This window comes from Curcuma longa, chromosome 11 (genome assembly GCF_044706935.1).
Source record: "Curcuma longa cultivar G26 ecotype Majalengka, Jawa Barat chromosome 11, ITB_CL_G26_1.1, whole genome shotgun sequence".
NCBI lineage: Eukaryota > Viridiplantae > Streptophyta > Magnoliopsida > Zingiberales > Zingiberaceae > Curcuma > Curcuma longa.
The window spans coordinates 17872844-17889195 of record NC_133871.1 but is presented as its reverse complement, the minus strand read 5'-3'; the positions used below and the strand labels follow the sequence as shown (position 1 = coordinate 17889195).

Genomic DNA, 16352 nt, shown 5'->3' with positions numbered 1-16352 from the left:
GGAGAAAAGTATTATCTCGATTTCGTCGAGATTTAACTCTTATCCACTTTAATAATTCTGCTCCGTCGTAATAAACTCAAATATATCGGTAAATTTCTAACATCAACAACTACTACTGAATTGGTGGCCGATAAAATAATTTTACAAGATCAATCAATTACTTTTAAAATTAATTAAATCGTAAAAGTTAAATACCTAAATTTAAAAATATATATAGGGAGCCAACAAACAAAGGAGAACATGTTATTTTAGAATGTCTGTTATTTTAGCGAGTGCTAAAAGATTCTAATATATTCAAATGGACAAATAGCAATTGAAAATTAATAAAAGAAAAAAATAATCAATCTAATCCTGAAAAATATTTTACACTTTTTTAACCCATTCTAACTTTAATTGTTTTATTTTATAGAGCTTGTGCTCCCAACACAATCAAATATTTATTTGTCAACAATAATAAATTTTGATCTGAAAAAAATTAAAAATAAAAATGTTCTATTTTTTTTTGTGTATTTATGAGTATTTTGGACAAATTATACTCTTTCTCAATCTATATAATCCTATTGGTTGGGACTAAGAGAGGGCACTCTTCTTCAGCCATGGCTTTCTTTCTTCCTACAAAGCCTTCCTCCTCTTCCTCTGCCTCGCCGGAGAAGCAACAGATGCCGGTATTAGAACGCGACGTAACAACCAGCCTCTACCTCCTTCCACATGGTGGCCGCCCTCTCGACAAGGATGCCGTGCTGCAAAGGATACGCCACCGGAGGCACATGTTCCACGGTAGTCTTACTCCTCAACCGCCGCCACTGCCCCTCCTCCGCAAGGACATTGACGCCGGCAATGATGCTCCAACCGACGACATATGGCTGGAGACAGATGCCTTCTCCTCCCCTTGATCCATCTGTGTTACTGCAAACACTTACTTCATGAATGCATGCAATAAATCTGGAGAATTAAATACTTAACAAGTAACATATCAATAGATCAACTTCAGGAATGAAACATGAGTAAGTTCTTCCCATTTCAGTATCAAATTCCTGGTTTCAAAACTCTTGTATCAGTCAAAATATGCATTCAGTGGGGAGCAGTGAGCTGAAGAAATCTACAGGTAGATGAGATATGGTGTTTGTTGTGAGATGAATGAGATTATCACTATGGGAAGGAAACCTAATTATCCACAGTTTGTGATGTATAATAATATAAAGTTGGAAGCATTGTTTAAGTTTGCTAGCTCACAAACCATGGAGACTGCATCAGATGCATTTTATTGAGAGTGACAGGCAATTAGTATTTGCTTTGTTTTTTTTTTTTCTATTTTTGAGTGCCAATTAACAGAGGCCTCTTTAATGGCATTGTGAAAATGAAGAGCCACAAAAACAATATGCATCATAAAAGTTAGGCAATGACACAACCCAGATATAATGCTATCTGAATAGATCTTCTTAAATTTAAATCACAAATCTTCTAAAATATAACTAACCTCAAATCATCTGAACTTACAGTTCGGATGCAATCTTTTCAGTTGAAATAACTTGTTAAACTGAGGCACAATCCTTGCTGTCACTGCTGAATAAACTATAGTCACTGTTAGAAACACACTGGACGTCGAGAGAAAGTTGAAAAACTTCAGAGAATTCTTTCATTAGGGATTCATGTGTCAAGTCCATCAATGGCATATCACCAACATGCCAGTTTGGTGAAGCCTGCAACACATTTTTCAGACTACAAACTCCTCTGTCGCGTAAGCCGCAGGGGACAATGAACTGAAATGGAGTCAAATTTGTGGTAACATTCAGCGCAAGGCCATGATAGGTTATCCACTGAGAAGCTCGAATCCCAATCGCAGCAATCTTTTGGTTTCCTGTTGATGTTTGCAGTCCAACTTAGCACAGTCAATTGATTCAAATGTAGAAGTGCATTAAATAAGAACCAGAAACAGCATACAGATGTTGCTTTCCATTGGGATGGCTTTGTCCTAAGCATGGGCAAGTCATTGACATAGATGGAAACAATGATGTGTGATATGATAGAAGAATAAAACTAAGGGACATACCAATCCAAACTCCAGTTAGACCCTCATGTCTTGAGGCCTTTATAGAGAAAGTGGACGATAGGACCCTGATGACTACTTCTTCAAGTGACCGGAGGTACCAGTGCAGATCCATTTTGTGATGCCTTAAATTGAGGATAGGATACACAACCAGCTATAGAGGAAGAAAATTCTAATCATTACAAAACAAAGAAAAATATATGCAACAAGAACACCACCAAATGTTTCTCATATAATCAATTCAACTGCAGAAGTTAAATCAGTGCTCAGAGATAAAAACAGATATGATCAATGTTATGACATAAAACAGCATATTAGTTGTTAACTCGTGTAAAGCAAAAAGTTACTGCAGGGACACTGAACAAAAATAATTGAGCACAACGAACACAACACACTGAAAAAAGATGAATAGTTTTCATTATAGAAAGCCAAAAAAAAAAACTACTACTTCAACCAAAGGTTTATAGAAATGTGGAATACATATACAATACAGCTACAGACACAAAATGTGAAACTGATTATCTCAGTAAATGGAGAAACCTGGCCAGGGCCGTGATATGTGACCTCCCCACCACGCTCAGTCCGATAAACATCATAGGGACTATCTTGTATATCAAAATTCAAGTGCTCCTCTGAACTACCTGTTCCTAGTGTATAAACAGGAGGGTGTTGAAGGACTAATAACATGTCAGAATTATCTTCATCTTTCTGTGCCAAAGTTTGTCTCCTAGCTACAATTGATTTTTGCCAAGACCATGCTTCCGTGTAAGGAACAACCTGTTTGTGCATATCAAAATATTTACACCTGTTTGATACAAAAGAAAGGACCTTCATTAAAGAAAATTTAGCAAGGGATTGTAGTTTATTTTCAAACAGTCATAGAAAATCACTTAAAAGTTGGTGGAGAGGAAATATAAGATATGAAACACCAGATGGTGAAGATAGTACTGCTTGTTATTTTATGAGAGAAAAAAAGCATAGACTTGCATAATAAGCCAGTTGAGATTCCAACTGAAATTTCTCAGTGATCTATGAAGCTCACATGAATATAAAATAGAAGAAGAAGCTAGAAATGACCGCATGAGAAAATTTTAACAATATATATTGAAGTTGGAGATATAATATGCATATGATATTCTCTGGATTATTGGTGCAGGTAGGCAGATAAAGCAATAACAATATACTTGTTATTTTACCACTCCCCAGATCTTCCAAAATGAAAAGACAAATACCAAACAAATATCACTTTGCAGATCAGTTTCAATTAAAATTGAAGAAAAATGTCAACAAAAATAGTTTCGACTCCATTGTGAAAGACATTGGAATTTAAAATCAAACTGAATATCAAACAAAGGGAAGATACATTTGGATATGAAAATATCACGGCAGTAGCAATTTACATCAATCAATATTGAGGCAACCCACATAAGTTGTGCACAATAGTTACTCAAGTGATTTCCATTGATCAATAATTTTAGGCATTGATTTTGTTAGCTATGAAAAACATGTATCAGATCATGTCAAGTTCTCAGCACTATCAAAACAAATGAATAGGTGAGTGGAAACAGATCCTAACAAAAACAGAGCATGACATTTTATTTGTACAATATAAAAATGCTTTTTTCTAACATCTTTAAGAGAAATTAAACAAGTATGCAGTAAAGAATTGCAGTAATCACCTAACCTTCTGTTTGAATCCTGCTTGAATGCTGTAACTTCCGTATCAGCCCCATTTGAGAATCTCAAACGGACAGATGATTGATTTTTGACTTTGGCGTGAAGTGGAGGAGGAGAAGCAATGGACCAATGATTCGTTATGGACATATTGTATCACCTAGACAGAGAGGATTTATGCTGTTACATTTCAGTAACAATCTGAATCGATTGTAAACGAGTGAGTTTACCAAACAATTGCAGCGAAATGATCACATAAAATGGTGAAAAATTGTTCAGTTTTAGCAAAATCTAACTATTATCACGAAATATGAAGAGCAAGGAAATGCAGAACGATTGGATCAAATGCCTAATCTACACTTATCAACAAACAAAGCGGTATCGATCACCACGATCCTAGAAAATGAATCGAAACCTAGATCCAGCCCCCGAAGATGCCATTTTTCGCATGAGAAAATTTTACAGATTCGGATGTAGTACCATACCTTTAAAATCGAGCTCAAAAGTCCAATCCCACGCCACGAACGAGCATCGACAGCTCGCGAAAGAAACAGTGTCGCCGATCCACAGCATCTCAACGAGAACAATCGTTCCAGAGTAACTAAATGAGATAGCCGCCGCGTTGCAACCTCCGCCAAAGCCCTAATTGGGCCGAACATACAAGGCCCAATTGATAACCAAAAAACAAAGGACATTCGTGAAAACGAGAGTTCTAACCTAGCAGTAACCCTATCTCTCTCTATATATAGTAACGAAACCCCTTGTTTTCATCGTCCATGGCTGCGGGCGTAAAGCGGTAAAGCTAATCCTAGCGCCGCTGCAATACGGTTTGTTCTTCCCCTTCTTGACCTTGTTGTCTTCTTCGTTCGATCTCTTAGTTTCCATTTTCGGTCCATTCTCGATCTTTGGATTTCTTGGTGATGAGACAAATGATAGATGACGAGTCCGATTTAATCCATTCCATTCAACATGAGGACGAATCGAGGCATTTGTCTGAAAGAAATCCTATCGCTTTCTCCTTTTTCGTTCTAATTTCATCCCATACTCATTTTGATTGGCATTATGATGAATCTCCTATCATTTCTGAGAACTTTTTTTTTCTCTGACAGAATGCAAACCTCCTACTCATTCTGAATGCCACTCCGAGTTTCCTTTAGCATATTTGTTGTCCGATCATGCTTGCCATGATATGGAACTTCGATCTAGTTTCTATTGAATTTTCTCGTAGATCGTTATCTACAAAATAAAAATTTGTTGAAAATTTTGGAACTAAGCTTATTAAGTTTCTTTTCTTAAAATCTGATTGCGGATAGAGTTTCGTCAAGATTCAATTGATTGATGTGTTTGTAGTTCTATTAATCGATCTTTTACTGTAAAATGGATTCAGCATGCATCTTTGAACTAAATGAATGAGCTCTTTTGAGAGGGAACTTAGAAAGGAAACCAACTCAGCTAATGCGTAGCTCTGTTTACTCCGAATGAGGGAAAGAAGACACAAAAAAAAATTCCTTAAAGAAGGAAAAGAGAAGAGATACGTAGGGAAGGAAAGGAAAATAAACAAAAAAAAATTACCGTCGTCTGCGATTTGCAGATTGGATTCATGAATCCATCAAAAAAAGTTCTCCGTATTAAATTTTTTATAATTTTTATTGAGAAAATTATAAATAAAATGTTTTTTTATTTTTAATCATCCAGGAACGTCTTATTTTAATTTTTATTAAAATAATATCTTTAATATTCAATTATGTACGATTATTTAGATTTTAATTTTTTACTAAAATTGACATCTTTACTATTCAGTGTATAGTTATTTAAATTTTAATTTTTTTATTAAAATGACATTTTTATTATTTAATTGTATATAATTATTTACATATTATTTTAATATTTTATATTTATCTCTCATTTAAATTAATTTAAATTGATTGAATGCATTATTATAGTTATCATTTTATAATTATTGAACAATTATAATTATTATAATTTTATAATTATTATAATATTAATTTTTAATTATCATTTTATAACTATTACAATTTGAACAATTGTAATAATTATAATTTTACACTCAATTGATTTAGAAATAATACACTCAATTTGAACAATTATAATAATTATTATAATATTAATTTCTATTTCAATTACATAATACACTCAATTGATTTAGAAATTAAAAAGAAGATAATAACATTGAAGGATATAAATTCACCTTATAATATCTATAAAATTATAATTATTATAACTACTATAATAGTTACGATTCTACAATTATTTACATTACAATTATTTATATTATAACAACTACACAATTTCTATTCTTATTCACATTAAAGATTCTATAACTACTACAATTATTTACATTATAACAACTACAGTTCCACCATTCTTATTCATATTAAAACAATTATAATTTTGTAACTACTATAACGTGTCCTATCAATTTAGAAATTAGACAAGAGATAAAAATATTAAATGACAGTTGAATAATTATATAACAGCAAATGAAATATCTTTTTGATAATTATATACTAAATTGCAGTTGATTTATTAAAAAAGTTCATTTTTATTTGCATCGTCCTAACTTAAAAAAAATGATAATCCCAGTAGCCACATCTCTGGGGGTGGTCGGCCCGGTCCCATGGAAGTTTCCCACCGACCACCAAGGTAAATCGGAAAGCGCATACGGCAGTCAATCCAGATGCCCAGTATCCTTTGATTGCGTTCCTCATTTGGAGAAAAATTCCTGCAAATACGCCGTAGCTAGGGATCGAACCGCGGGTCCCTGAGTTACAATCCAGATGTCCTACCGTTGCACCAATGATAATTAAAAATTAATATTATAAAATGATAATTAAAAATTAATATTATAATAATTATAAAATTATAATAATTATAATTGTTCAATAATTATAAAATGATAACTATAATAATACATTCAATCAATTTAAATTAATTTAAATGAGAGATAAATATAAAATATTAAAATAATATGTAAATAATTATATACAATTAAATAATAAAAATGTCATTTTAATAAAAAAAAAGGACCGTGACTCATGTAAGTAATTAATTTGGCGGCAATAAGGCCGTGACTCATGTAAGTCAATCAATCAAATCATTTCCTATAATCACATTAAAGACAACTATAAACACTAAAAACTGGTTAAAACCAAACAAGAAAACAATTACCAGTGAACCATCAAGCAATAACATCTTCAGATAACGATGCTCTGCGCTAGCAAAAGTACCAAGAAAGAAGAATCAAATACTAACAAAGGCCCACGACACTTGTGATTTGTTAATTCAATGGGATTCTTCTATTCACATTCAATCTAGAAAGAACACCAACAGCAGCAATTCAATTCATGATAACATGGCAGCAACAATGGCAGTACTTCACATAACAAACTGGCTAGAACCAAACAAGGCTAGCAATTACCAGAGCACCAACAAGAAGTAGCAATGCCTTGAGATAGACATCGGCTTGTTGTCCATTGTGAACTTCCCGAGGAAATCCGTGAACATGATGCCCTCCATGGAATGCATGGCCATACCCGTAAGGAAAACCAGCACCGGGGCCATAAGCCGAAGTTGCAGCAGGGAAGCCATGAACTTGGAAGCTAAGAAGTGGGAACAAACCACCAATGGCAGTAGAGAATGTGTAGTTACCAAACCTTGTGTTGGCCAGCGGAGTTCCGCCCATGAACCATGGATTCCCATGATGAAAGTTGTTGGGGTCGGGTGGCGGTGCCGTTGCGGGCCTCTGCCCTGCTGGGCGGTGAGGAATGTTCATACCAGGTGTCGTTTTCGACCGTGGGTCAGTAGAGTTCTTCCCTCGGCCATAGAGAGGAACCAGCTTTTCTTCCTCGACGATGGCCTTGCAGACAGGGCATTCAGAAGATTGAGCGTGACCATGGAGCCATTTGTAGAGGCAGGGCCAGCAGAAGAGGTGACCACAGAGGGTCACCACAGGATCCTGGGCCAACTCGAAGCAAATGTTGCATTCAAAGCTGCCTGCATCATTGCTGCCACTGTTTCCGCTGAAGGATGAGTTATGCGGATCCCCACTAGACGAAGACGACTCCCCAATTCCACTTGCCATCTATGAAGCCTGAAATCAAAACTTGCAAAACGAGAAGAACAGAAAGAATCAACAAGGAGGATACAACAAAGCCTAATCGGAACTGAAAACACCGATTCAACGAATTATTCGACTGGGATTCAATGAATCAAAGCCCTAATCTTAGGATCGGACATATATGATCGTCGAACAACCAAACCCTAGCATATACTCGGGAACGCGGAATCAGAATCGAATGGATCCAACGAGATGCCTTTGCGAGATCTTAATTCCCAAATGATTAATCCTCGTATCTTCTATCGATCTAGGGTTGAAATCGACGACACAAACAGATCCAGACGCAAAAGAGGGCACGTATGTGAGTTTTACCCACAAAAAAAATTCTCACGAAATCACAAACAAAAACCTAAAACCGATCGCGACGAGGCGAAGAGTAGGGGCCAAGGAGTACCTGAAAACGAAATCGATCGGGACGAGGCGAAGAGAGACTTCGAGCGGTCGCAAATCGAGGAAGGAGATGAAAACGAAACGGAATTGTGAATGAGGGAGGACGAGCACGCGATCCTCGATTCCAAGGGCGGAGGAAGCTTCCAGATACTTTCATCGCCGCACACTACCGGATCTTTTTATCCAACGGGTTCGGGTTCGGGTTCAAACCCGTGAATTAATTTTGGGAAATATATGATTTCACTCTGGTAATTTACCTATTCTTCAAAAAGGACCTCTCCAAATTTTCAATCGCTTTATTAGAAAAAGGTTAACATATAAATATTACATAATATTGAAATAATTTTTTAATTCAATATGACCTTTTATTTTTTTATGAAAATTTCCAAATGATTTTGTTGGTCAATAAGTACAACATTCATGAGTATATTTGATGTTTAGATTGATAGAGTTTATTTATACTATTTTGATAAAAAAAAAAAGCATATAAAACATAATTTCACAGTAGTGAATTCCATTTCTTAAGCTCTATAAATTTATGAACGACTTGTATTAAAATTAATTGTTAATTTATTTTGTATATTCGAATAAATAAAATTATAGTGTTTTAATGAAATAAGAAAAAAAATAAGTTTGAGATGAGTTGATAGGTTAAAAACAACTTCTAAGGAGACTTGAACATGTGCGCCTGTAGCTCAGTGGATAGGTTCGACCCCTACCTGGCGCGTCTTTTTATTTTTATTTTAAATTTAATAATTAGCTTTTCAATGAAACGGTTAGCGGTCGGATCGACGGGATTTGTTTTTTATCAGACGGCTCCTACAGATTGATGTTTAGTCCCACATCTCAAATTTTTATATTCTCAGATCCTTATAAAATATACTTGTACGGCAGGAAACTCTAAAGCCCATGGGATGAAGTGATAGGATCCAACGATCTAGGAAAATCCCCGGGTCCAATACCGCAGAGATGCGGACGCTTAATGGCGATCCATTAAATTTGATTGGGTATCCCATCATGGGAGGGGCTGAGACACGCGTGGAGCCTTTCGATCAGATTTGTGGATTCATGACCGTTCCTTCACAGTAATTCACTTGGCCCCACAAGTGGGTTAACAGGACGGGGTTTACATTCCCGTGGGCATAATTTTTTTTAAATATCAAATAAAAGATTTTATCAAAATCGTTCACTCATTTTTTTGTGTTTTGGATGCTTTTGACAATTACAATAGTTTTTTATTTATGGTAAATTAATCAAATGGATGTAACTCTGGATTCTAAAAGCAATTGTTTGATCACCAACAAATAAGTTTTTTTAACTCAAAGGATGCAATTAACTCATTTTTTTGTGTTTTGGATGCTTTTGACAATTACAATAGTTTTTTATTTATGGTAAATTAATCAAATGGATGTAACTCTGGATTCTAAAAGCAATTGTTTGATCACCAACAAATAAGTTTTTTTAACTCAAAGGATGCAATTAATTAGCTATCTACTAAGGGCATCGGTTTTTGATGGATAGTTCGGCTCATCAAAAATCCATCATTTTGCAGAAGAAAAGGATAGGCTGATCTACCATCTGAACAGATTAAAAAATCTTCAATTTAAAATAGATTATAAGTTATACAGTCAACCTCTAAAAAAGTTCTTATAATTTATTGAATTCGATCTTAATTCCCAATAAAATTTTTGATTTTACATTTATACATATTAGCCAAAATAATTGGCATACAAAATTTATAACTTTCATTTTATATATAAAAATCTTTCTCAATCTGTGAGCCAACCTTAGCCCGCCACGAGTTGGTCTATCTAAATCCGCAATCCACATGGACGGACCTATTTATATCAATTTTTAAATAAATTGATAAAATTTTAATTCAATCCGTTTAAATTATTTAATGGAGTGGATCAATCCGATAGATTCAACCTAAAAGAACTCCTTCTCGACCCTTGGGCCAATCCAAACCTGTCAAGGTCCGATCAATTTAAATTTGCAATCCATGTGGACTGATCTGTTTAGATATGTTTTTAAATAAATTGATAAAATTTTAATTCAATGGATTCAACCTAAAAAAAATCCTTCTCAACCCTTGGGCCAATCAAGCCCATCATGGATCAATTCGTCTGTGCTCGTAACTTGTATGGATTTGTCCATTTAGATCCGTTTTTAAATAAATTAATAAAATTTTAATTTAATCCGCTTAAATTATTTGACAAGATAGATTAATTTAACAAATTCAATCCAAATTGATAATTCTATCTCTTAGTTATTTATTTGTGACTTGAATAAAAGATTGGTTGCTAATCAAAGACTTTCATATCTAAAAATTGATAACTGGTGTGATTTACTTAGAAATGTATTAGAGATATCAAACCACTTATTCTTTGGATGTTGATATAGTATTTATGCTCTCGAAGTATGGTTACTGTGGGATAGATTTGTTGTAATGAACAAAGGCGAAGTTGATGCAATGTCCTCCTCCGTAATAATCAATTGTAATTTTCTGATTTATCTCCTCACAATAATGATGGAATCGATCATGTGGGATCGATGGGTTGATAAATTTTCAAATATAGTAGCTACATATCAAACAATGGATGAGCATTAGTCGAGTCATAACAATATTGAAGAATACAAACAAATAGACACATGGCGAAGTAAGAAAAAACTCATGAAGCAATTAAATGAAGAGAGTTTCTTGGTATGCACCGTGCCTAAACTCATGATTCGAGAAATGATGCGAGCCGATGAACTCACAAATGATGAAGTGAAGAGCCATTTGCAGGTGGATTAATTCTTCTTCTTCTTTCCAATTTCCACATGTAGTGTCATGATACTAATCCTAATTGCACTGTGCTTGATTTTCTTCATTGCTACACAGAAATACAGATTGCACACTCAAAAAACAAGCAGAGCAATCGTTAGAGGCTTACGGGTTCCCGAAGAACAATACACGAATTTTTCGCAGCATAGTGTTTCACAATCTGTTTCTCTGATGAGTCCACTGCATTCAGGCCTACAGGGAGACAGCTCTGAAGATGGAAAATCTGAGAGCTATAGCTTCAAATGAAGGAAATTAAGAAACTTAAATAATCTTGTATTCAAAGAGTTGCACAATTCTAATCGCGGCTTACAATAATTCCGGTAGATAGATACCGCAAACGGAGAAGATCAATGTCCATTCATTTGCTTAGCTTGGATTTTGTTTCTGTGAGACAATATTTGAAATGAAGCTAGCTAGAGTGGCCATTTCTTGTTCATGATCCTCATTCTTGTGTGCATGGAGTGGAAGAAATTAATCATCATATATCAGCTGAGTCATTTGGTTCTTCTTCGTGCAAGTTTTCTATTGGTTTTGTCTTGTTAAATTTCAAGAAATTCCACAACAAACTCGCTGCTTTGTGTGTGGATGGTCATGGTCCACAAGAACAAGTTGGAAGAGATCAAATTGGAAAGCAGCAGCTTGGCAGACAAATCCAAATGCTGCAAGGGAATCTCGTGCCTTGTTCAACTTGTGCTCTATCTGGATTTCGACTTCACCAGGAACAAGAAAGGACGAATAATGTGAGGAAAGAAAGAAAGAAAGAAAGAAAAAGTAGTTTTGTGATAAAAGATGATAAATCTAGGGGCTTTGTTATATGTAGTTTTGATTCTGTATAAAACTGAACAGATATGAACAGATATAAAAACTGGCTTTGAAAATATTATTGGATTAATTTTGAATATTTAAAAATTTGAAGTGTTCAATTTAGAGATAAGTTTGTGACTGATTTGTGTATGTATTAAATTGCAAAGTCAATATTCCACGTGAAATTAATTAAAGCAAACGAACACATTGCAAAAGTCAATAGTCCACGTCGAGTTTGCATGCATGCTTATCGGTTTATTTATTATATTGTATTATTATTATTATTTTATTAAATTGCTTTAGATAACTTATTTGATTTGAACTGTTCACTGAGATCCGTTTGTTTAAAGTGAAAAGATAGAAAGAGAATATTAAGTTCATGGAAACATTACGAAAGTTCAAGGAAAGTGTTCTAATGTACTACAGCTAGCATTATTAGAACAAAATTAATTTAATCAAAACTTTTAAGGATAATGATAATTTTTGTCAATATATTTTTATATACTTTTAAAAATACTTATTTTCTAAATAATTAAAGAAACTAAAATTTTACAAATTCAATCAGTTTTTATAAGAATTATAAATGACACCATTATTAACAACCACTAAACAGAAAATATATGCTATGGCTACAATGTAGTGGTAGTGCACTCATGCAATCTGCCAATCAAAATTGAATTAATTCAGATTTAATCAAAATTAAATAAATTTTTTTAATAAATTAAATCAATTGAATTTTTAAATAAAAATTAAATAAATTGAACTAATAAAAAATCAATTTAATTAAAAATTAAAATTTTTAAATATTATGAAAGATTTATCGTTTAATTAAGAATTTATATGTTCACCTACTTAAGAATTTATTATTTTATTTATTTAATTTAATCAAATTTAAGATTTTAAAATCGAAATCGAATTAAATTAATCGATATAATCTGATTTTTTAAAAAAATTAAAATTCTGAAATAATTGAATCGTATTTTTAAATTCAATTTGATTTATTTGATTTAATTGAATTTTTGCTCATCCCTTAATATTCACCTCTAGTTTAATTTCTAACTATGATGTATTGTAAGATATTTTTTCAATGGGATAAAATCTAAACTAGCCATGACCATTTCCCACTCAGAATCTTCATGAGATTAAAAGGCAAAACATCTAGCTAGTAAAATTAGCAACTCAGAAATAGAGCAGACGAATCTATCTAGAACGAGCAACAATGGCACATCGGAAGCATTTAGGCTTGTTAAGTCTATGGAGGTTTCGGCTTCAGCATTCGAAAAAACACAACACCATTGCATTGTTGCACTTCCATTTATTTATTGACGCAATGGCCGAGTCACTAATCTGGCCACCCTGGACAGAGATGAAGAAGTCATTACTCAAATCAAGTTCCAAGAAGCAACTAAACACAACGAAAAACATTACCAACAATCCACTCATATGAGGAAATAAATATGCTAATAATGCAGGGGAAAGAAAATACAGCCAGCCAACAGTATTAAATCAGTTTGAACCATTTGTTTCAGCTGAGTTAAATCTCAATAGACGTTGTGGGCCAAAAATTTTCACAGGATTTGAAAGTGAGGTTGATGGTTTTCTCATCAAAATAAAAGTAGATCCTTGGAGTTTTTAATGGATCAATACAACATATAACCTAATGGTTGATGCAAGATCAAAGTGTCATTCATGATTAGTGAACTAGTACGAAAGCCCAGACATCAACACAAAGCAAATTGGAAGCATCATGACAATCTACAAGAATAAATTGAGTTCAAGTAGCTTGCCTCTCAACAATCAAATCAAAGTACAAAGCCTTTAATATATACACATTTCTTTATTATTGTTGTTGTTGTTGTTTACTCATTTTGGAATCTAGGCAGCTGCAGGATAATGATGAGATAAATTTGTCTTAACGCATGATGCTTTCATAGTCAAATTAATTGACAAATAACAAAAGTAATAAGAACCTGAAATTTGAAGAGGCAGGAATTCAGTTAAGCACCTACCAAGGACAGTTAGGAACCTAATGATTGTCATTTGAGAAGAATAGAAGTTGTTTTTCCATGCTATTCGTAACTGAATGATGTTCCTTGTAAAAATTAAACAAAATTCTTAAACTATAGCGTACCTGACTGTTGAAGTAAGTCACCAATAGTTACTTGATAAGAAAACTAGACCCAGAGAACTGAAAAGTTGAATTAAATTAAGGACCTACCATTTACCCAACCAATGTGTCCTTAACCTACAGGTATCTGAAAGTTGCAGTAATTTGGCAACCTAAAGAAGAGTTAGACAGTCAATGGCAGACACATGTAGATATAATCTCTGAAAGGCTGAAAAGAAACCTACTTACTTTGTTGGAAATCTCCACAGAGTTACTGTTGTTTAGGGCAAACACCACTGCACCTCTGCAAACTGAGAGCTATTGTGGCCCAATTCTGGAGGAAGAAGGGAATGTACTACTCCAACTGCTAAAGCTTCCTAAGTAGCTTTTCCTTTCTGTGAGACAAGGAGAGTGACTGCCTTTGGTTTGGTCCCCATCAGTGTTTCATCCCGAGGGACCATCACTCCTCGCCCAACGCATTGCCACAATTGCTTCAATGATATCATCCATAGCTGATAGGCCATAGCTTTTTCCAGTGGTTTGAAAGTCTCCCTAGGCCCAATTCCACAGTCGTCTTGCTTCTCCTCGATTGTTGCCATGGCACATTTTAAACTAAAGTGACAAGACTTTTAGTTTTTGGTTCTGATATATGATAAGCTTATAAGCTCAACGCAACTAACTTGGAACACTGTTCATAACAAGAGTAACATGATAAAGCTTTTATTGAATAATATCCTTTATCACTTGATCGAGCATGTTGTGTTGACCTTATCATAAACAAAATGTGTTATTAATAGCAATATAAATTTACTTTTAAAAAAATATATTTAAATAATAAATAAACTCTATAACTTAAGGGCTACTCTAGTTGATTTTATATTGTTCTTTACTTGAACATCACTCCAAAATTGATTCCTCACAATTTAATTATTGCCTAAGATGTGAATACTAGTGTAAGGATAAATTAATTTATGTATTTATGTATAATTAAATGGTATGATTTTAGTCTCATAGATTATTTTCTTAATTCAAAATTTTCATATTTTAAACTAAAACTATGATTGATGTAATCAACTAATATAAAGTAACTTTTAAAATATTTTGAAGTTTGGTTAAATATTCTCTATTAATAATTATAAGGGTAAAAAAGGTATTTCAATTATAGAAGGGGATATTTTAAGAGAGAGTTTTTAGTATTAGTGAAAGCTTAAGGGCATTTATAGAAAATAAATTTAAGGGCATTCTAATAATTATGCGGAAACATATAATGCGGAGAGGAGTGAAGCGAACCAAATTATGCGTCTTCCATGGCTTCTCCTTCCTCGCTGCCACGACCGCCGCCGTCCGAGCCGCTTTTGCAGCGGCCACCCAAGCTCCATCCTCCGGCGGAGGAGATCTATCCCGAAGGAACCAGAAGCTCCGCCTCTTTATCCCTCAACCCCAGCCTCTTGATCGTCTCCGCCATCGTGGCCTTCGTGTTCGTCGCCTCCGCCTCCATCCACCTCCTCCTCCGCTTCCTTTCCTCCCGTATCCGCAGCTCTTCTGTCGCCGCTGCACCCCCTCCGCTACCTCCGCCACCTCCGACACCTCCAACACTCCCACCGCGACCTGACTCCCCTGCCTCCAACTCCGGCTTCTCTGACAAAGACAAGACAGCACTGGTGGATTCGCTCCCTCTGTTTTCCCTCGCATCCTCCCTGACCGTCCTCCCCAAATCCTCCCCTGATTGCGCCGTCTGCCTCAGCCCCTTCCGCCCGCACGACGAGCTCCGCCTCCTCCCGGCCTGCCGCCACGCCTTCCATTCACAATGCGTCGATCCATGGCTCCGATCCGCCCCCTCGTGCCCTCTCTGCCGCACCTCCATCACTCTCCCGGCCACACCCCTGCCGCCTCCTCGCCAAGAAGCCACCACTCCAGGAAGCTTCCAGGTCGAGATCGGAAGCGTCAGCCGGCGAGGAACAGCATCGGAGGCGGATCCAGCCACCGGGAACCTTCCGCCGCACCAGCGGACGTTCTCGCTAGGGTCGTCGTTCGAGTACATCGTTGACGAGGAAGTGGAGGCGGTGGTGGAGTGGATCCCGAGAAGGGTGGTTAAGGAAGAGAAGAGGGAAGCGCCGGCGCAGCCAGGCGAGGAGGTGGCGGAGGCGGCAGGGGGAGGAGGAAGGGGGTGGCTATCTTCCCCGCCTCCTCCGCCCTATCTTCCTTACAGCTGTCTGGGCGGTGGAGCCACCGCTACGACGGCGACGAGGGAGGGCGGTGGTCGCGGGATTTGGAGGGCAGCGCGCGGCGGGAGGCAGAGGAGGGCGGCTACTACGATTTCTACAGGTGGTTGATAGGGGCATAACCGTCATTCCCCTCTTCCTCC

General features: G+C 35.8%; 2 protein-coding genes, 2 non-coding genes and 1 pseudogene across 9 annotated transcripts; 3 read left to right on the top strand and 2 right to left on the bottom strand.

Annotated features, from left to right (window-relative positions):
• Window positions 1–426: 426 nt before the first annotated feature.
• On the bottom strand, window positions 427–4291 carry LOC141840467 (octanoyltransferase LIP2p, chloroplastic-like). Of its 5 annotated transcripts, none has more exons than XR_012602742.1 (6): window positions 4207–4291; window positions 3732–3881; window positions 2588–2852; window positions 2051–2201; window positions 1478–1858; window positions 427–906 (listed from the first exon to the last, which is right to left on the bottom strand). XR_012602742.1 is itself a non-coding variant. In XM_074728456.1 (6 exons), exons 2-5 carry the CDS (start codon window positions 3869–3871, stop codon window positions 1533–1535), a joined length of 882 nt encoding a protein of 293 aa, XP_074584557.1. In that variant the 5' UTR covers window positions 3872–3881; window positions 4207–4291; the 3' UTR covers window positions 427–906; window positions 1498–1532. The 5 variants fall into 5 exon arrangements, 3 of the variants coding, with proteins under 3 accessions (XP_074584557.1, XP_074584558.1, XP_074584556.1); XR_012602743.1 differs by having other exon boundaries at window positions 427–898; XM_074728456.1 differs by having other exon boundaries at window positions 1498–1858.
• Window positions 4292–4633: 342 nt separating this feature from the next.
• LOC141842458 (small nucleolar RNA SNOR75) lies at window positions 4634–4723 on the top strand. The gene has a single exon (XR_012602897.1). It is a non-coding gene; the product is annotated as a small nucleolar RNA SNOR75 (small nucleolar RNA).
• A 52-nt stretch (window positions 4724–4775) lies between these two features.
• Window positions 4776–4855, top strand: LOC141842479 (small nucleolar RNA Z105). Its single transcript, XR_012602917.1, has one exon. It is a non-coding gene; the product is annotated as a small nucleolar RNA Z105 (small nucleolar RNA).
• A 2135-nt stretch (window positions 4856–6990) lies between these two features.
• Window positions 6991–8372, bottom strand: LOC141840176 (uncharacterized). Of its 2 annotated transcripts, none has more exons than XM_074728082.1 (2): window positions 8254–8372; window positions 6991–7844 (listed from the first exon to the last, which is right to left on the bottom strand). In XM_074728082.1, the coding sequence occupies exon 2, from the start codon at window positions 7821–7823 to the stop codon at window positions 7134–7136; it is 690 nt and encodes a 229-aa protein (XP_074584183.1). In that variant the 5' UTR covers window positions 7824–7844; window positions 8254–8372; the 3' UTR covers window positions 6991–7133. The 2 variants fall into 2 exon arrangements, with proteins under 2 accessions (XP_074584183.1, XP_074584184.1); XM_074728083.1 differs by having other exon boundaries at window positions 6991–7832.
• A 6922-nt stretch (window positions 8373–15294) lies between these two features.
• LOC141842118 (putative RING-H2 finger protein ATL53) lies at window positions 15295–16331 on the top strand (annotated as a pseudogene).
• The last annotated feature ends 21 nt before the right edge of the window (window positions 16332–16352 follow it).